This window comes from Anolis sagrei, chromosome 5, assembly GCF_037176765.1.
Source record: "Anolis sagrei isolate rAnoSag1 chromosome 5, rAnoSag1.mat, whole genome shotgun sequence".
NCBI lineage: Eukaryota > Metazoa > Chordata > Lepidosauria > Squamata > Dactyloidae > Anolis > Anolis sagrei.
In genome coordinates, this window is record NC_090025.1 from 135,471,807 (window position 1) to 135,493,397 (window position 21,591).

Sequence of the window (21,591 nt, forward strand, 5' to 3'; positions counted from 1 at the left end):
ACAGTGTCTGGCATCTTGTAAATCAAGCAGAGCAGGAGGAGGAGTCAAGCTGACTCCTGATTGGATATAGCCACCAGGGGAGGAGTCAGTTTAGAGAGGGAAAGGAGCTGTCCAGTTTGACAGAGGGGAGAGAAGGGCTTTTAACAGAGAAGAGGGTAGTTGGATTTTTAGGCTGGGGAGCTGAGGAGAATTTAGACAGAAGAAAGTGAGCTTTTGGGAGTGAGTCTTTTAGTCAGAGAGAATAAGATAGGGACAAAGGCTTGAAGTTTACTGTACAGAGGGTCAGTAAAGAAGACTTGTTCACTTGATGCTTATTGCTCTGAGGAGAGTATTAGTTAAAGACTAATTACTCTGTGAGACAGGAGAGACTGTTCTCAGTGATATACTGTTTCAAAAGGAAGTTGAACAGTATAGTTAAAAGAGACTCACAGTAACCCAAAGCTACATTCTTAGGGGAAACTGTCTAAACAGCTAAGCCTCTGTAACTGAATTATGCTTTATGTACCACTCATTTCCAACGAGTTGTTGTTAGTATCAAGTTTAAAATAAACTCTTTCTTAGTTTACTGTTAACTGGTGTATGCCTCAATCCATATGTTTCCCCCAGAACTCATTCTCTCAACACATTTCTAAAGTCCAGTCAGCTAGGGAGGAAGCCATAGAAGACCAAGAGCTCAAACACCCTTTACCTAAATACATTCACACCCTTTTGGTTCCTCAGGCCAGTAATTCTGAGGTGGTGGCGGCAAATACTACAGAGAACATTCGGTCACTTGTACATACAACATAGGGTCAGCCTTTGATCTACGCTACATTGAGGGGCAGAGGAGTGATCGCTTTGTCCACTCTGCCCAAGCTGAATGCTCTAACTCCGCTATAGCGTGCATGTGTGTGTAGCCAAAATATTCCACAGATACTAGGGCCGTTCCTATTCAGATACTTTCATTGGGATAAAGAGAGTGAGTAACTTCATTCTTCACCATAGCTTTGGCCATTTTCTAGAGAAAATTTAGTACTTTATGATTTATAAGTTATTCATTGCACCTGGAATCTTCAGTTATTTCTTTTATTCTCCAGAAATCTATAAAGCTTTTTCATTCCCTTTATGGGTTGTCTCCCCTTTTGAAGTGTTCATTTTTCATGAAGAGTTTTCTCCATTGTTCCTCCCTTCCTTATATATGCTCAAATGTTGGTTCACATGTTCCAGGCTTTAGAAATACAACTAGAGGAAGAAATCCACCCACTTCTTATAAAAAGAAAAGAAAACAGGTGTTACATGACAGGTATTTCTTAGTAATACTCGCAGTAGGACAGACCTGCACAAAATATCGTCTGTGGTCCACATGCAAAGCCCCAAAGGATTTCAGGTAGCCCGAAGAGGCTGCCACGCTCACTAATTCCCTTGCCACCAGTCATGGGGGTTGTAATTTTATAGGGTCTTTACCTTCTCTGACAAAGAATGCTACTACCTCTAACCCCCATGGTTCCGCAGCATTAAACCGTGGCAGTTAAAGTTGCCGCCTTACCCATTGACAGCCAATTTCAGGATAGCATACTAATAGCTGGGTCCCTTTGCTGTCAAAGGCCATGCCCTCCTCTCTCCTTTACTATGGCATCCATGCCACAGGCCCAGAAACACAGTCCCTTCTGTGGGGATTGGAAGAGTTACGTTGGCCTGGCTGGGAAATGAAGGGGCAGGAGAAGTGCTAAGCAAAGAGATAATGATTATGCTTTCATGCATACATGAATCATAGAATCATAGAGTTGGAAGAGACCTCATGGGCCATTCAGTCCAACCGTCTGCCAAGAAGCAGGAAAATCGCATTCAAAGCACCCCTGACAGATGGCCATCCAGCCTCTGATTAAAAGCTTCCAAAGAAAAAGCCTCCACCACACTCCGGGGCATAGAGTTCCACTGCTGAACGCCTCTCACAGTCAGGAAGTTCTTCCTAATGTTCAGATGGAATATCCTTTTTTGTAGTTTGAAGCCATTGTTCTGCGTCCTAGTCTCCAGGGCAGCAGAAAACAAGCTTACTCTCTCCTCCCTATGACTTCCTCTCACGTATTTATACATGGCTATCATGTCTCCTCTCAGCCTTCTCTTCTTCAGGCTAAAGGTGGCCAGTTCTTTGAGCTGCTCCTCATAGGGTTTGTTCTCCAGACCCTTGATCATTTTAGTCACCCTCCTCTGGACATATTCCAGCTTGTTAGTATCTCTCTTCAATTGTGGTGCCCAGAATTGGATACAATATTCCAGGTGTGGTCTAACCAAGGCAGAAGAGAGGGGTAGCATGACTTCCCTGGATCTAGACACTATACTCCTGTTGATGCAGGCCAAAATCCCATTGGCTTTTTTGCCGCCTCATCACATTGTTGGCTCATGTTTAACTTGTCCACGAGGACCCCAAGATCTTTTTCACACGTACTGCTCTCGAGCCAGGCGTCCCCCATTCTGTATCTTTGAATTTCATTTTTTCTGTCTAAGTGGAGTATTTTGCATTTGTCACTATTGAACTTCATTTTGTTAGTTTTGGCCTATCTCTCTAATCCAGTGGTTCTCAACCTGGGGTCCCCAGATGTTTTTGGCCTACAATTCCCAGAAATCCTAACAGCTGGTAAACTGGCTGGGATTTCTGGGAGTTGTAGGCCAAAAACATCTGGGGACCCAAGGTTGAGAAGCACTGCTCTAATCTGTTAAGATCATTTTGAAACCAAAAGAGGGCTTTGGTTTCCTACACTGGAGTTGCCAGAGGCAGCTCATGTCAGCTTTCAAAACAAAGGGCACCCCAGCCAGAGCTTCATGCAGGTATAGAATGATAGAATCCAAGAGTTGGAAGAAACTCACAAGGGCCAGCTAGCCCAATCCCCTGCCATGCAGGAAAACACAGAGAAAGCACTCCTGACACATGGCCATCCAGACTCTCTAAATGTAATTAATTGATGTTAATTGAAACTTCCCTTGCCTATAATATGATTTATTTGCAAAATAGATTAATCATTAATTATATATTTACTAGGAACATCAGATGCTAAAACCCTATCTGTGGCCCAAAGACGTTTTGCTTGTTTTAAATTTTATCCCCTTATTACTGCCGACTTGTGTAAACCTGCATTAGGATACTTTTCTTCTGCAAATTCATTTTTTTCCTGCTGTATATATCCAACATCACAAAATGTAGACCCACAACTCCTTTTCAGTGACATAGTCATTCTTTGAACATCAATGACAATGACAGTAATGAATTGCCTTTCCCACATCATAGCTACATCTTTATGTACTAACCTTACAAGAAGCAGAAAATCAGAGATCTATCACTAAGCAGCTTACCAGCTACTTCATCTATATTCTGCCCTCTGACCTTTTGCAGCTTAAAAAAGCTGTCATTCTAGAGAAAAGGGGAACATGAACATTTAGTCTGGCAACAGAATGAAATAACAGAACATAATTTACTATTGGTGAGTTCATCACCTGAAATCTAACTTCTACAAATAATAATAATAATAATTTAAAAAATAGGTAGCCATGCATGATAACAAAATTCAAAGTTGGGAAATATTTTTATTATCCCCAACAGAAATGTCACAAAAGCATGTAATCACCTGAGTTCTCCACAATCCTTAATTAAGCCAGATAGTACAGAGCATTAAAGGACTGGAGAGATGAAACAAAACAGGGCTGTTGTGGTTTCAAGCAGTACTAACTTAAGGTAGAGATTGTGGTCTAAGGAGCTGGGCATCCAGACTATCAGTTTACAACTAGTTTGGTGTGTTGGAATGTGCATATAGTTACCTCTGTTCTCTTTGTCGATAGAGACACAACTGTCAGCTAAATGAATTGTTCCCTTTTTGGCTTGTGTCCCTGAAATGCTGGTGGGAAGGGATAACATGTTATCCCAGAGCAAGGCAATGTGTTGGGAGTGCTAGATGCAGCCTCATTAATCTTTTTGGCATATTTCAGGAATATGAAGATTTATTGTAGATTTGTGGACCTAGAAGTGGCAACTTACCACAGAGAGCACAGTCACTGCACCCAAGTGCCTGTTACTTTGCTGTTCTATAGAAACTCTCTTTAGGGTCTTAAATATTTAGGACAGTCTTCACTTATAAGGGAGGATCACTATGTAGCAAGAGCCCTCTATTCATGATGTATTAAATGGGAACAATCGCTGAAGGAGGCAGAGCTAGGGCATCACAGGTTGTCTGTTTTCACTCAGTCCACTGAACCATTCAACCCTATAAAAACCTGTAACCCTAACTCTTTATGAGGGTTACATGTTTTCCACCCCTCACTGTTATAATGCTTAGTAGTCCTTAGACCAATCATTCTGATACCTTCCAAAATCAAATAGTTTTCATTTAAAAAAATACTCATATGAATCCCAGTATTATTCACTTTCCTCTCACACAGGTTATTATTCTCTCTTTCTCCATTGTTTGACCTCTTCTCTCTCAACAGTTTCACTTCCACAGTCATTTCACATAACATTTCTATGACATTGATTGACTGGATCGGTGCAAACTTCCTTGACCTCTTTTCCTTCATCCCTTCTTCATGTATTTGTTGTAGAGGTTCTCACATGAGATCTCCTTAGAAAGCTAGTGATTTGTAACTATGTAACCTACATTTTGATCTCATAGATCTGTCTAGGCCCTCTATCCATCCATTTCTCTATCTATGTATAGTATGAAAAGCTGAAGTAGTTTTAAGAATCCACGACTTTCAAAAAGCTGTGGATTTGTTTAAAACATTGATAAATAGCTGAAATTTCTTAGTAAAATATTTCTTTTATGTATGTACTTTAATCTTTACATATGTACTATAATTGCATTTGTATTTGGCCTTTAGTCTAGGGAGTCTAAAGAAGCATGCATAATTCTTTCTGTGGCCAAATTTTCATCACAGTAAAGCAAATTTGGAAAAAGAGAAACTAATAATTTTGTTTATGAGTACATGGATTGAATGTGGGGAAGAAGAAAGTGGAAATTGCAGCTCTTTTGTGCATTAGATATTTCACAGGTAGAAAAAAATGTCAGTTGATTACCTTCTAAGTGCTAACGACAAATGGAACTCTGTGTGAAGTTAATTTAAATTCAGCAAAGTATACTAAGCAGCATTTGTATTTTGAATTGCAAAGTTGTGTTTGCTGCCCGTGCAATTATATAAAAATACACAGTCATTTTGAAAGTGCACATAGCCCTTGCTCATTTTTTAAAATGGTGAGTGGGGGTGCTATCCAACCATTTCACATCTGTAGAGCTCCAGGCATGATGTCCATGGTTATGCAACAGTGGGATTTAGTGTGACTGCTATAAACTGGTATTCATTTGGGTTGAAGCAAAATAGAATATTGGCCAGCTTGTTTTGTTGCAAACAAGATATCTTCAAGAAGTCCTACCCCTAAAAATATTTTTTAAATGTCTTAAAGAGTCTCATAATTTTACTCAGGAGAAAGTCTTCTCTCATACCAATGAGAATGAAAAGTAGCAAAGATTTACATCCCTAGTAATACTCATATGCCTTATATCTGGCAGAGAGAGTTTCAGGTGAAAACAAGCAAAATTGAATGATAAAACATTCATTTCTTTTGTTGTTGCTGCTGTTTTTCTTCTTCTTTTTTTTTGTGCTGCTTTAAAGAGAGTGGTCTGCATTCTTTTTATATTGTGTGTTTGAAACCTTATATTCAAGTACCTTGTATACCCAAATTGAAAAAAGCAATGTGCGAATTGGCAGTTAGATAATTTTCTAAAACTGAGAAAAAAAGTATGCAGGTCAGGCCCGTAGCCAGGATTTCGTTTCGGGGGGGGGGCTGATTTTTTTTCGGGGGGGGGGTGTTGGGGGGGGCTGAGTTTCGGGGGGGGGCTGAATCTGAGTGAAAGAGGGTCTAGCCTAGCAAACCTTTTGTATCGTTACCCCAATACCCTCATGCATATGGGATATATTGAGTATGGTGATCAGATCATGATATGAATAAACATAACAGTTTAAAAAATGCACCAGTAAGGCCTTTTCGCGAACCACCATGAAAATTTCGGGGGGGGGGGGGGCTGAAGCCCCCGAGCCCCCCCCCCCCGTCTACATGCCTGATGCAGGTAGAATTTCAAAAAAAAACATTTCCTGCAACCCAAATGAATCGTGCTTAATCCAATGGCAATAAATATCAAGTAGCAGTACAACTATTGGCACATTAAAAAGTAAAAATGCTTATGTTAATGGTCTTCTACTCTGTATTCAAGCTGCCAGAATGATGCTTACATAAATTATAAGCCAGCTATTACAGAAATAAAATTTTTTAACTTCTATAAAGCTGCCTTATCTTCATTTGGTATGATTTTCCATTAGGGGCTTTCAACGTTGCTCCTTTGTTCAGACTCCTTCAAATAATGCTATAAAGTTATTAAAGGCAGAATGGCAGTATTATAGTGTTTACTTTAACAATTTCTAAGTGTAAGAAGTAATTTGTAGTTGTGCTGATAAAATTCTTTGGTAAGGAATGTATAAAATATTAATTGGAAACTCCAAATCAAGTACAGCATGAAGGATGTTTCATTGTGGCCAGAACAAAGAACAATAACAGAGACAATTTGGAACTGGAAAAAAGACTTCATAATTTCTCATAGTCTTTGATGTTAATGGTTAAACTGAAGGTTCTCAGATCAATGAATAAAAAGGGAATTATTTTTCTTGTTTACTAAAGATACAGGAGAACACATATTTGCTTAAATAGTAACAATTTTTATTTGATTTTTCTGCATGAAAACAAACTTAATTTTATCTGCAAAATGAGCTTGCTACTCATGCTGGTACCCAGAATGTCAGCACAATTAGAATACCACTGGCTTTAATGAACTTTTGCTCCATGTTTCTGTGTTTCATTAATTTAAATTTCTGTATATGCACACTGTCCTTTTAGAAATGGCTTTATACAACTCTGTATGACTAGTACAAAAATATGTGTTCTCGTCATGTATTTGTTAAAGCTTGTTTCCATTTATTCTGATTTAAATGAAAGTTTTTAATGGGAAAGTAGCAATAATTTGGCTATGAAAGCTAAAACAATGTTGTTTCTGTGGGAGAGGTCATTTGGAGTTTTGGAGTATGGTGCCACCTATATGTAGATGACACCTAACTTTATATACTTTATATACTCCTTTCCACCTGAAGTCAAGGAAGGTGTCCTGGCCCTAAATGAGTATCTGTCATCAGTAATGGACTGGATGATGGTAAACAAACTGAACAAACTGAAACTTAAACCAGACAAGACAGGAAATCTCCTGGTCAGTCAGAAGGCAGATCAGGTAATATGGATCCAGCCAGTGCTGGATGAGGTCACACTCCCCGTGAAGACTTTGGGAGTCTTCCTGGACTTGGCACTGAACCTGGAGGCCTAGGTGTTGTAGGTGGCCAGGAGGGTCTTTGCACATTTAAAAATTGTGCACCAACTGCTCCCTTTCCTTGAGAAGCCAGATCCAGCGTCTCCATTATGGCAGGGCTGAAGATCGGACAAAATGACGGAGATTTTAAAAGATTTTAAAAGCAGCTTTACTGAAGTTGCTTAATGGCTATAATAAAATTTAAACTGACGTTGGGAGACATCCAAACTTTACAGAACATTTACGAAAAAATGGGTAAGAGATTCAAATTCTAAATCCTGCTCCCACTTTTCCTGCATGCCTTGGTACTCATCTTTATATGTCTAAATTTAATGAATCAGATACAAGTTCCGATCTAACCTGAAATTTTGTGCAAGTCTAGTGAGTATTGTAACCTAACTCAGTAAAAAAGGAACCATCACTTTTTCTGAGTACAGTGAAAAGAGGAAAGAAATTAGCCCATCCTGGAAGAACGTAAGAGAAACACCAATCCCCTTTACTCTCTCTGTCACGGTGCCACTTCTGGCCTTTTTGAATGCCTTGGCTGGCCCTGAAGTGACATTGATTTTTTTTCTTTTTCTGTGGAAAGGGAAAAGTAACTTATTCATCGGTCATGCCAAAATCCAAAATATTGCCCCAAAAATCTGCCCTCAACCTAACATGGGGTCAACTTATACATGGTACATACATGATACATATTTGTCCATGGACTATGAGGTCTTCCACTTTTTGTATGGTGACAGATGTTCCCTAAAGACACGAAGCTTTTTTCAGGCTCTGGTGGGTAACAGTCTCAGGTGTAGCCATCCAACTAGAGTTTTAACTTCTCATCCTTCTAAAAAACAGAATTGGAAAAGCAGAGCAGCTCTTCCTTTCTCTGTTTCTTGTCTTAAAAGGTGAAGGATTGAAAGGTCACCTGCTTCTAGATGGGATCTTGTCTTAGGCTGACCTAGATGCTGTGTGAACTGTCTGACATTTAATGTACATGACAGCCTGTGAACAGATGATTCATTCTTTATATTCAGAGAAAATCTTTCATGCCCTATGAAGAGTTTGTTAACTTGTCTTTTACATGCACATCTCTCCCAGATATGTGATCAGTACACCATGTTATATTCTAATAATATAAATAAAATCCACTGGGTACAGCAGTAATCTACAGCTTACTGAAGTAAATAGGAAATTATCAACAGGATAACACTTCAAAAGCAGTCATTAGAAGTTTGGAGCAGGGAAGAGCAAGGTGCATTCTGTAAGCCGCATTATGTTGCAAGACCTTTTCTCTTTTTTGCTGCTCCCACACCAATGCCTACCAACCCCTCACCCCACCCCAGTACATTTTCTGCTTCAAAATTAATGGATGCAGAGCTACTCAGCCTACCCCCCCCCCCATCCATGAGGGAACTTTTGTCTTTTCCAGGTTTTCATTGCTTTGACAAAGGTATTTTTATATATTTTGAAGGTCTGTGGAGCCAGAATAGGTCCAGGAGTCCAAAAAGCTCCTCCCCCAGTCCTCAGGAGCTTCTCTGTGAATTATATACAATATTTCTCTCCTCCAACTCTCAACATAATATATTTTACTTTTTTCCTGTTTTCAGGATATAGACAGGTTGTTTTTCAGTTCTACCATCAAAATGGTATAATTTATATTTTAAGATAAATATTTTATAAATAAATAATACTCTCTTCTTATAATGTAGCTGGAGTGGTTAAGATGAGATTGCACACATGGAATAAACAGAATCAAATGTTCAAAGATGCTTTACTCTAAACTTTTGAATAAATAAATTGGCACTGTACTGACTAACGGCTTTTTCATCATGATTTTTCGTTGTGACAGATACTAAATCTTTTTTTTTTAAATGAAAGCTTGTTTTTAGATGCTTTTTATTAGGAAATGTGCATTGCGCAGTCACATCTTCTATAACATCTATTAGAGTCTACTATATATAATTGTGGGAATCAACACAGAAATTAAACATACAAAACATCTAATACAAATACAAAAAACCTGCATATAACTAATGAATAAATGTTATCGTAATTCATGGCCAAAACCCCATCATATATTTCACGCTTAATGTCTTTTCCAATATATATTCAAATAAATTAAGATGATAAAGATTAGGAGATTAATTTCAATATAATTTATGGAAAAGCCTACAGTGAAATTCCAAGACCAATTGGCATTGACAAAGAAGCTTAATAACCATGATCTTTTGGGACAATTAGAAATCAGGTTTAGTAACCGGCATTTGTAAAAATAAAAATATATAATTTATTTCCCTTTCCCTTCTTTTGATACTACAGTCATAAAGTATTCATATTTTTAAAACATTCCCATTAGAGAAAAAGATGAGAACATTTAAAGCTTCCACATTAGATATAAAATTAGAGAAAATGCGGGGGTATATGTTAAAATTTCAAAACACCATTCTTTCAATATTTCCAAATATTTTTAAAAAATTATTTAAGCATTTCTGCCTGTGTGCAGATATTCCACATAGCTCTCTTTTTATATGTCTGCATGTGTTTGGGTGTGTGTGGTTTTCTACTTATGGCAATCCCCATTTTTTTTTCATTGACAAGGAATAGTCAGATGGCTTTGTATTTATTTATTATACTAAAACAGATGTTAATACTGTCCATACTCTGGATGATATTCAGAAAACACATTCACAGCAGACAATGAGAACACTCCCTCCCTCATCCTCACCAAACACACTTGTGATAATTGCAGGGCAGAGATAAAGGGTACATCTTATGCTCTAGAAATAATACAGCCTTGTAGCACTTTAACTGTCATGGCTCAATGCTTTGGGATTGTGGGAGTTGTAGTTTGATGAGGCACCAGCACTCTGTGGAAGAGAAGGCTAAAAACCATGGAAAACTGCATCTGCTAGGTATCCATAGCATTTAGCTTTGGCAGTTAGGGTGATGTCAAACTGCAATAATTCTACAGTGGAGATACACCCAAAATCTTTCCTCAATCCTCCACAGTGGATACGCACTCAAAATCATCCCTCAAAGATCTCAAAGCCTAGTAGGGCCATAGAAGGTAACAAATAGTCAAAATCCAAGCTATGGTCACAGTTTAAATGTCATGACCAATATTTTGATTTGTGCCCAGAAACAGATTGTAGTCAACCTGTGAGTTATATATTCCCCATAAACAGTTTCACTAACTAGTATTTTGGACCCTCTGCAGTTTCAAATTTCCAAGGCAGCCCAATATAGAATGTATTACGTTAATACAAACAGGATGCAATCAAGGCATAGGTCACCATAGCTAGTTAGTTTCCGGAAGGGATACAATTGGCACACTAGGGACTTCATCACATTGGCGGGAGATAGAGGGGGGATTCACCAAGCAGTGTGTTGAATCCGGAGGGTAGCATAGAGCCCATACTCTGCATAGCTCCCTTACCCATCCCACAAAAGAAGTGATGCCGCCTGGCTTCCCCCACGCCGTTCTATTGAGTGAGAACACAGGGAGCCTCCTGTGTTCTCTTTTTAGCATCCTAGGACATTTGCAGGATGCTGGAAGCATGAAGCCCCACTGGAAGTAGCCTACGTCCTCTGATGGGCTCCGACAGGCTCCGTGTTTCCAGTATCCTGCAAGCATCCTAGGATGCTTACAATTGTTAATATGATGAGGACCTAGTTCTAGTGTGCAGACACACTTTTGACTTCTGTCAAAACCTTAGAATCCAGGGAAGGATCCAAGTCCCTATAGTATAGCAAAGCTATGAGATTTCTGGAAGTGTAACCCTATTGCTTGATCTACCTTTCAACTGAGCAAGAGCTACTTCATCTTGTCTGGATTCAGTTTCAGTTTGTTTGCTCTATTCCATTCCTCGCTGACAGCAGATACTGCTTTTTCAGGAGAACAGCTTTCTCCTGAAAAGGAGAGGTATGATGGATTTGTTTTAATTTGTGAAATGCCTTGAGTCCTGGTTTGGGAGAAGAGATGGAATGTAAATAAAAATAGAAATGTACATGTTCTCCTCCCAGTAACATACCCACTGTAGTCATGACTCCAGCCTGTTTTATCCATCATGCTACTGCATCATTTTAAATGAATGTCTACACTAATGGAAGATTTAGATGATGCATCCATTATGGTATTAATATCACAGGCATTTCACATCTGTAGCAGGCCTTCTGTCACATCCTGTCGGATTTAAATACAGGCTTATTCTGTTAATGGGCATAATTTGAAACTTCACAAAATTATTTGTATATTTATCCATATTTTTAAAAAGCAATTCCTGTTTCATAGAAAAGAAATTGCTCAGTTCTGCAGCAAAAACTTGGTATCTACTGGGGTTTAGTTTCAGAACCACTTCTATCAATCCCTGTGTAGATGCTATTTATTTATCGTGTCAGGAGCAACCAGACATTTTGTTACATTTTTAACAAAACAAACAAACAGACAAAACACAGTTTGCAAGCTTGGTAGTTGATTAAATGCCATTTGAACAGTATCTAGCCACTTGGAGTGCCTCTGGTGTTGCCTCAAGGAGGTCCTCCATTGTGCATGTAGCAGGGCTCAGGTTGCATTGCAGCAGGTGGTCAGTGGTTTGCTCTTCTCCACACTCGCATGTCGTAGATTCCACTTTGTAGCCCCATTTCTTAAGGTTGGCTCTGCATCTCGTGGTGCCAGAGCGCAGTCTGTTCAGTGCCTTCCAAGTTGCCCAGTCTTCTGTGTGCCCAGGAGGGAGTCTCTCATTTGGTATCAGCCATTGATTGAGGTTCTGGGTTTGAGCCTGCCACTTTTGGACTCTTGCTTGCTGAGGTGTTCCAGTGAGTGCCTCTGTAGATCTTAGAAAACTATTTCTTGATTTAAGTCTTTGACGTGCTGGCTGATACCCAAACAGGGGATGAGCTGGCGATGTCACTGCCTTGGTCCTTTCACTATTGGCAGCTACTTTCCGGCAGATGTCAGGTGGTGCAATACCGGCTAAAAAGTGTAATTTCTCCAGTGGTGTAGGGCGCAGACACCCCGTGATGATGCAGTATGTCTCATTAAGAGCCACATCCACTGTTTTAGCATGGTGAGATGTGTTCCACACTGGGCATGCATACTCAGCAGCAGAGTAGCATAGCGCAAGGGCAGATGTCTTCATTGTGTCTGGTTGTGATCCCCAGGTTGTGCCAGTCAGCTTTCGCATGATATTATTTCTAGCACCCACTTTTTGCTTGATATTCAGGCAGTGCTTCTTGTAGGTCAGAGAATGGTCCAGAGTGACTCCCAGGTATTTGGGTGCGCTGCAATGCTCCAGTGGGATTCCTTCCCAGGTAATCCTGAGAGCTCGGGATGCTTGTCCTTGAGGTGAAAAGCACATGTCTGTGTTTTAGATGTATTAGGAAAGCATGGATCCAAGTGTTCATTATGAAAACTGAAAGAATCTGACACAAACAAAACCCTAAAAATGCAAAGCTTCTCATTTACAGAGTGAACCCTTTGGAGCTCTTCAAACTTTTTTAATGAACTCACAGAAGTCAAATGTACACAGTCCTGTTCATTTCTTATAATACAATTCTTAACATCTAAAAAGATGTTGGGGCTCATCTACACTGACCACTTTGGTCAACATGCACAGGGCAAGGCCACCTTATCAGAATACACCTTTGATAGTTATAGGAGAGAGAGAAAGGGTGCATCTGTTGTAGAAGTAATATAGCTTAAAAAAAGGTTTCCCCTTGATGTTAAGTCTTGTCGTGTCCGACTCTGGTGGGTGGTGCTCATCTCCATTTCTAAGCTGAAGAGCCGGAGATCTTCGCCGGGAACTGGACAGGGGGAGTGTGTCCCTGTTGGTCCTGCTGGACCTCTCTTGGGCCTTTGATACCGTCGATCATGGTATCCTTCTGGGACACCTCACGGGAATGGGTCTTGGGGGTACTGCTTTGCAGTGGCTCCGGTCCTTCCTCAAGGGTCACTCCCAAAAGGTGTCACTAGGGGACTCCTGCTCGACTCCTTGGCCATTGTACTGTGGAGTCCCGCTGGGTTCAGTACTGTCCCCTATGTTGTTTAACATATACATGAAGCCGTTGGGAGAGATCATCTGGAGTTTCGGGGTACGGTGTCATCTGTACGCAGATGATGTCCAACTCTGTCACTCCTTTCCACCTGCTACTAAGGAGGCTGTCCAAGTCCTGAACCGGTGTTTGGCCGGTGTAACGAACTGGATGAGGGACAACAGATTGAAACTAAATCCAGACAAGACAGAGGTACTCCTGGTCAGTTGAAAGGCCGAACAGGGTATAGGGTTACAGCCTGTGCTGGACGGGGTCATACTCCCCCTGAAGGCACAGGTTCGCAGTTTGGGAGTTCTCCTAGATTCATCGCTGAGCCTGGAGCCCCAGGTCTCGGCGATGGTCAGTGGAGCTTTTGCACAATTAAAACTTGTGCGCCAGCTGCGCCCATACCTTGGGAAGTCTGACTTGGCCATGGTGGTCCAAGCTTTGGTTACATCCCGTTTAGACTACTGCAACGCTCTCTACGTGGGGTTGCCTCTGAAGACTGCCCGGAAGCTGCAGCTAGTCCAACGCTCAGCAGCCAGACTATTAACGGGCACTGGGTACAGGGAGCACACCACTCCGCTGTTACACCAGCTCCATTGGCTGCCCGTTAGCTTCCAAGCACAATTCAAAGTGCTGGTGTTAACCTATAAAGTCCTAAACGACTCCAGCCCTGTTTACCTCTCCGAACGTATTCTCCCCTATGAACCATCAAGATTATTAAGATCATCTGGAGAGGCCCTGCTCTCGCTCCCACTGGCCTCGCAAGCGCGTCTGGTGGGGGTGAGGGACAGGGCCTTCTCGGTGGTGGCCCCTCGACTCTGGAACTCTCCCACTGGAGATCAGAACCGCCCCTTCTATCCTGACATTCAGGAAACAGGTAAAGATGTGGTTATGGAGACAGGCATTCGACGAGTGAACCAGCACTCTGAGATATGGATGGAGGATGATGGACAACGATTTTAGTGTAACGACTGATCATTATAGTTATTGAATGTAATTGCTGTTTTAATGTTTTATTGTAATATGAATTATGATGTTTTATTGAGTGTATGTGATATTATGGTTGGAAACCAGTCTGAGTCCCTCAAGAGAGGTGAGAAGGTTGGTATATAAAACTTTTAAATAAATAAAGAAAGAAAGAAATAAGGTCTGTAGATTCCCCCAAGGCCATGTGGCCGGCATGATTGCATGGAGTATTGTTACCTTCCTGCCAAAGCCGTACCTATTGATCTACCCAGATTTGTATGTTTCCAAACTTCTTGGTTGGCAGAAGCTGGGGATAACAGCGGGAGCTCACCCGCTCCCTGGATTCAAACTACCAACTTTTTGGCGACCACATTCCACAGCTCAGCGGTTTAACTCATACCAGTTAAAGTGGTGTCAAACTATTCTGCCATATAGATGTACCCAAAGTCAGAATCGTTTCCTGCGAATCAATTCTCCAAGGGTTCCAGTGAGCTATTTCCCACATTTAGTACTCGTGGCTTATGGTAAACTAGGCTTTTGGGGGTATTTTGGTTATAAATTACATAAGATTATGTTTTTCACTGGAAATCTAGGGGAATGAGTATGTGGCCTCCGCACACAAATCATTTTGGCTGCAATTCGACTATATACAGGATGTTTTTAAAAGTTGGGCATGATTGGAAATCACTATATCTCTTCAACCAAGAACAATCCATGAAAGAGTGGAGCATAAAGTTTCAAGTGATTCCCAAAGAGCGATCCTACAACTTAAGGCCTAATGAAACATTCTCCACTAGTGGGGTACTTTTTAAGATTTTTTTTCTGGTTCAAAATGTTTAGTATAACTTGGTTACTCATTAAACTTTTTGTGTAATAATAAAATGTTGCCATTGTGAAATATACTGCTTTGAAATTGGGTCCATCATTTTAAAACACCATGTACTTCATAGCTTCCCAGCATTTGTACATGAGTGAAAAATTCAAAACCTGTAATAATGAGTTACTATTAACAGAATTACTTGCAATATACAACTTTTTGGTCTAGCAAAGATAGAAAATGGTACATTTCAAAAGCACTATGTTCAATGGAAACAAATTTATTTTAGTGTTATCAGTTTAATGTTTGTTTTTTGTTTTAAAACATATTTTAGGGAATATTTAGTTCGAAAATAATGTTTCAAGATTATCAACCTAAAGTTTGTTTTGAAAAAAAAATGAAACTTTGTAACATAACAGGTACCTCTTTTGTTGTAGTAGAACCTGTTACTGCAAGTAACACTGCAAGTGGTAGTATGGGTGTTAGAAGGGAGGAAAGGAGTGCTCGTGAGCTAGATGAAGAACAGCAAAGGAAAAGGATCCGGGATATATTTATGTCACCTACCGACTAAGACTCCTTCGAAGGGTTTTCTGAGAGCGAAGGGTCAATGAGTGAGGAGGAGGAAGGAGGTGCAGTGGATGTGAATAGGGGAACTAAGAGGGTTACTCGGGAGCAGGAATCAGATGAGCGACAAAGGAAGAAGATCCGGGATATACTTACTGCTCCCACAGATGAAGAGTCTTTCATGGGTTTGTCTGGGAGTGATGGGGATGGGGATGACACACTGGATTGGATGAAGATTCAAGAGGTTCGAGATGTATGTACTCAGACAACGTCTAATGACACATTTGTGGGGTTTTCTGCTGGTGGGGATTGGCAATCGGGAGATACTGCTGAGTCTTGGGGAGATCTAAGTCTTGACAAAAGGTGGAAGAGTTGGAGGGATGGGCACCGGCTTTCAGGTGTGGAGGCAAGGACAGCTGTAAGGGATGACGGCGGGGCGGAGGTCAGCTCATCATCAGATAATGAGGTGTAAGATAAAAGTAGGCATTGAAATGGAGAATCTTTACAGAAGGCAAAGTGTTGGTTTCGTGCCTTGGGTTTTGTTGCTGCCGCTTTCGTGTTAGGTTTGGGTCCTGGATCTACAGGTTGCTGCTTCCATTCGTTTTACAACTCGACTTGGATTCTCATGAGTGCGGATTTCCCCTTCTCTGACTTTGGACTGGTTTTTTACTACGACGCTGCCTACGTGGACTTTGGAACCTTGAAACTTCGGATTTGGCTTACTTCAACCTCGGACTTCATTTGACTATGTTTCCTGCTTTGCGGCTCTTTGTTTGTTCACCCTTGACTTGCTGTGTTACTTTGCGTGACTTTTGAAGCAATTTAGTTTAATCCGGATCTTTTCTCCGGGTAATCCGGATTATTGCCTTACTTTGCTTTTTGAACTGAAACTTGCTGCTGCCTTTAAGTTTTGACCAGGGACACTGAAGTAAGTGTCTCTGAGTCCCTTTTGCTTTGTGTTAATAAACTCTACTTTTGGACATACTCCCGAGTCTGGCTCTTTAAGGCGCCTGGGTTCCTACATCTTTCTTAATCTGTAATAAGCAATAACAGTGAATAATAATTTAATAACCAACAATAATGAATTACTCTTCAAAAATAACTTCTTAAGATCTGGAAAAAATCCACGAACCTGTCAGTAAAATACTATATTCTGTATGGTTTTTTAAAGTAAATTTGAATTTTCCATGTGATCCCTGTTCTTAGGGATCATAAGAATCTGATTATTTTTCCACCCTTTAGTAGCATTCAGTTCTCTTTTTTTTCCAGATTTCATTATTTTACATAACCACTGCCAGAAGTCTCTTCTGATAGTAAGAGCAGAAGATTGCAATTATACAATTTCTGTGAAAATTTCCTAATATATATTGGAATAAGAATGGAGAAGGTCAGCAGCATTTCTGAAAGCAGAATTCACTTGCTTCTCTTTCTATGCCAAATGATTACTGCATTGGATGTACCTCTTGACCGTAAGTATTAGCAGCGCTCTGCTTATAGAATAGCACTGAATGAATTTAGATTGTTATAAAGAAATGTCCTAATAACCTACTGTTGACCTATTTAAAAACAATAGCATTGCATTATATAAAAAACCCCCCATCATTTTATGTATATTGTGAACATTGCTTCCAAGGAAGTTCCAAGATAGCTTTTGCTGCAGCTGCTGGGTTGTTTTTTTTGTTTGTTTGTTTGTTTGTTTTTTTAAAGTAAAATTGGTGTTCTACTAGGAATTGTTTTTAGTATTTTTAATATCACATCACTATGCTTTTAGAGCATGAAGAATATTTCAAAAATAATTTAATTTTTTTTATATTCATTTATGTCTACCTATTCAGATTCATACACAGCTATATTATTTCATTTCAGCTAATATTATTCTAACCCTTGTAATAGATATTTAGTGATGTAATGTTGAAGGAATATATACCCAAGAAGCTGCTGTTACAATATGTTTTAATTTGGTATATAAAAAATAAGATAATTACTTGGGCCACAGTCCAAAGAAAACAGTATGCTTTTTAAAGTGAGCAGTGATATGTGTCCTTAAGGAAGAGTTATTGTCACTAGTTCTCATTTCTTGTGAAATTTATTTGATTTCTGGATAGAATTATTTGTTTAGTCCGACATCTCACGTGTGTATGAGTAATGTATTTGTTAAGACATAGGCATTCTAAACTATAAATGTAAAATAAACTTGCATTTTTACTTTAATATCAAAATATAACTTAGCAATGATATTTTAATACTAGAATAGTGATGAGAATGCTCACTTTCAATTACATTGGTTTAATTATTAATCTTATAGATAATAATCACTTATCTATATTGTTTGTAGAGTAGAGGCAAGTGCTCTTTATCACTTGAAAAACAATCTTAAGTGCTTTGTTGCTGTTACATTTGGTCCCACGGACAGATTGATTTTTGCCTGGAGCATTGAGTCATTACACTTCATTAGTTCCATATTGCTGCCTCTTCAGGATTTTTTAAATCAATAATGCATATTTTTATAGGTCAGAGCAACGAAGAGTTTTTGCTTTTGAAAAGTTGACAGTTGACATGTATTTCACAGATTGGACAAAGAAAATTTAACAGGCACTTGTCATGCTAACAAAGTAACTATGCTGTCTCCTCTTATGTCAGTTGGAATTGTTGCAAAATATCTTTAATATGGGTTATCTGCATATTTCTCAGTACCTTCTTTTTCTGGGACACCACGTCATCTTCATACTAACAAATAATTTTCTTTAATTCATGATTACAATTCACTTGCTGAATCTGATGCGGGGGAAAAAGCAAAACTTCTTGAAGAATGTAAGTTTTCTGCCCACAAACCCAGAGAATAAAAAAAACACTTTGTGTGTTGTGTGTGTCATAATATGTTTGAAAAAAAGTGAGTGTGGAGTCCCATGTGGCATGGATTTTTTAATGTTATTGTTTGTTGTTACTAAAGGTGTGTACAGATGATCTGTCAGTAGTAGCCTTATAAGGATCAAGAATAATTTTCAAATTAAAAGATAATTGACATTTACTTTTGGTATGTAAAATGTGTATGTGTCTACACAGGCACTCCTGTAGCCTTTAAGAAAAAGGAGTACCTTTCCATTTTAGCACTATCTCATGAGCCAAGCACATCATTTAGAACTGCAATTGATTATACTTGCTTCTTCTTGCAGTCTGTTCTAGTCAATTTCACCATTACATTAAGCCTGCCATTATGAAGCTGGAAGCAAGATTCACTTTTCTGTACACAATAGAGTTTCCTTTCTGTAAATTGACTCAGGCCTGGTGCCATGGTAGCAATTCAGGTAGCAATTCCTGTTGCTCCAGAGAAATAATCATCTGTACACAGCCAAAGTGTGTGTTTGCTCAACTTTTCCCTTACTGTTATAATTTAGAGGCACACACTGCCAGGATTTGGTTCTTCTCGAAATGCACAAACATATTTACGGGTGGATAAATACCCCTTTCACTTTAGAAAAAAGTTACATTTTGTTCTACAAACATTGCCCAGAATTATGTATCAGTACTTAGTAAAGGATTCAAACTGGGCCAACTGCTTACACAGGTCAATGCTGCCATCCCATTTTCCTTGTGCCCCTCAATATTGTTTTCACTGAAAGGGATGTTGTTCACACAGATGCGTGATCAGTAGTAACATGACATGCATTCCATGCTAGAAGTAAAAATGTGAAAGCTGTGTTGTTCTTTGGGTCTGCTCCTGGTGCATTTTATCCCAAGAAATTTTGAAGCAGATGAGAGATATAACCATTCCTTCTGATCACTCTAACCATAAAGGCCTTATCCCACAATGCAGGCAGAATGTCTTTACGTAGGTGCAGTTATATAGAACTGGTATAAACTGAGGTCTATTTGTGATTTCAAATCCTTGTGTCTTTTGGTGTAATGTTATCTTTTTTCACTGTCATAAATTTGCAAACTAATTTGAACAAATAGAAGAAGCCTTCAATCATTTAAAAGGAAATGGCTGGATATCATGTACTTTGCCTAGTTCAACTTTCATGATGCTGGCTTGCAAATCCAGCAGCCCTAGCTAGTATAGCCAAAAGTGAAGAACTGTGAATTATGTTACAACAGCATTTGAAACTGTTAGATGGTTATTCTCCAGCCTATATTGCCAATTTTAGAAGGATCTGATACAGCACTTGGTAATACAGCTGTAGTGAGAATACAGGGGAAAGTCCTTTATTCTGCTTACAAATAGACAACTTGTTCATACTCAGCCTCTTTACCCAAAGTAGCAACCAATATGCAAATGTGGCCAGCACATACAATCCTGATCTGATGTTTGCTTTGTCTTAATTGTGCACTCTTTTATAACAGATAGAAAAAGCATTAGTGATTGCCTACTAAGAGTTGCCTATTTAAAAAGCAGTAGAATGTAAGAAGAAAATATTTGTTGCTAAAATGTTATGTGCAGTGACATGCAAACAACTTAGCTGTACTAACATGGATCAAGCAACTCTAATAGCAAATTTGGTTTTACAAATTCATCCTGTAGTCTTAAAATGCAATGGTAACATTCTTCATTAATTTCAGGGGAACTTAACTCCCTTGCAGGTTTGTGCAGGATTGTAGCACACTAAATGTTTTCAAAAATTGCCCTTTGCATAATCTTTTTGTGCGTTTTGAAGATATAAGTAAACATTTCTTTTTTTTTGTTTTTATCACATTTTTCAAAAGTGCCACAGCCTCCAACGATAATACAACAGTCACCAAAAGATTATATCATTGATCCAAGAGAAAATATTGTAATACAGTGTGAAGCAAAAGGAAAACCACCTCCAAGGTAAGGAATGATTATTTCACAGAGCATGTTCTAGATCCATTGGCATGACTCTATGGTATTATTGGGCCACAAGTCCTTCATTCACACAATTGCCAGGGTTGAAATGCTTAGATTTAATGTCGCCCCCCCCCCCCCCCCGACCTTCCTGCAACGTCCCAAAAGTTTCTCCAAAGCTGGGAGTTAACAGTGATCCAGACATGGAAGAAAACACAGCAGCTCCCAGTGTGTATGGCAAAATACAGTTTGTTTGTGTATGGTGCGAAGATTGGATTCTTTCCTTGGTGGAAGCACTCTGAATAGAGTGGCAAAAGGTCAATCACAGGAGCATCAAAAGAAACATCAACCCCCCCCCCCCCCCTTACTCTCTGTCCTTCATGATGCCGCTTGTAGACTTTTTGAATGCCTGTGTTGGGAGATGGCAGCCAATGGTATCTGGCCCCCTGAGACAGCTTTTATCCCTCTTTGGAATGATCCTCAACTTACTCACAGGTCATATCAAAATCAATAATTTTGACCCACCCACCCCGCGACATATATGAGATCAGTATATATCTATACACACAGTAACATTTGCTTTTCAGCTAGGGATGGAAAGAGTATTCAAAATATTTTAAATTATTAAACATGTTATTTTAAGTATTGAGAAAATATGTTAAGAATTCTGGATTGGGATTAATCTTGCACAAAATCAGCATGTTGGTATTTTACATAGACACCAGAATTTTTTGTGTGGAAAATGATTGTACAGCAAAATTATTTTCTGTCAGAAAAGGCTACATTTGGGGACATACTGTATAAAATTCACACATGGATGAATTGCATATAAAAGAGCAGTGTTTTGGATTCAGCTCCCATAAATCCCAGCCAGGTTACCTGCTGTTAGGAATTGTTGGAGCTGAAGTTCAAAACATCTGGGGGAACAGAGTTTGACAAACACTGGAAAAGAGCATTGTCAGTGTGGCAGTTTTTCTGCTTACCTTATGATATTTTTGTATATAAATGTTTCTTATATAGAACAGCCATATATTAACTTTGTCCAG

The 21,591-nt window shown here is 39.4% G+C and overlaps 1 protein-coding gene across 24 annotated transcripts in view; it reads left to right on the forward strand.

Moving 5' to 3' along the window:
- The window catches only part of NRCAM (neuronal cell adhesion molecule), a 174,681-nt gene that overhangs the window by 87,683 nt on the left and 65,407 nt on the right, over positions 1-21,591 (forward strand). For 17 of the 24 annotated variants that reach the window (XR_009631600.2, XM_060777603.2, XM_060777608.2 and 14 more), the window contains exons 3-5: positions 17,014-17,213; positions 18,538-18,555; positions 20,446-20,551. Coding sequence is in view for 23 of the 24 variants with exons in the window: in XM_060777603.2 (XP_060633586.2) it covers positions 17,123-17,213; positions 18,538-18,555; positions 20,446-20,551 (215 nt within the window). In the remaining variant the exon portion in view is untranslated. The remainder of the gene's footprint in view (positions 1-17,013; positions 17,214-18,537; positions 18,556-20,445; positions 20,552-21,591) is intronic. The other 7 variants (XM_060777607.2, XM_060777609.2, XM_060777614.2 and 4 more) reach the window with 1 other exon arrangement.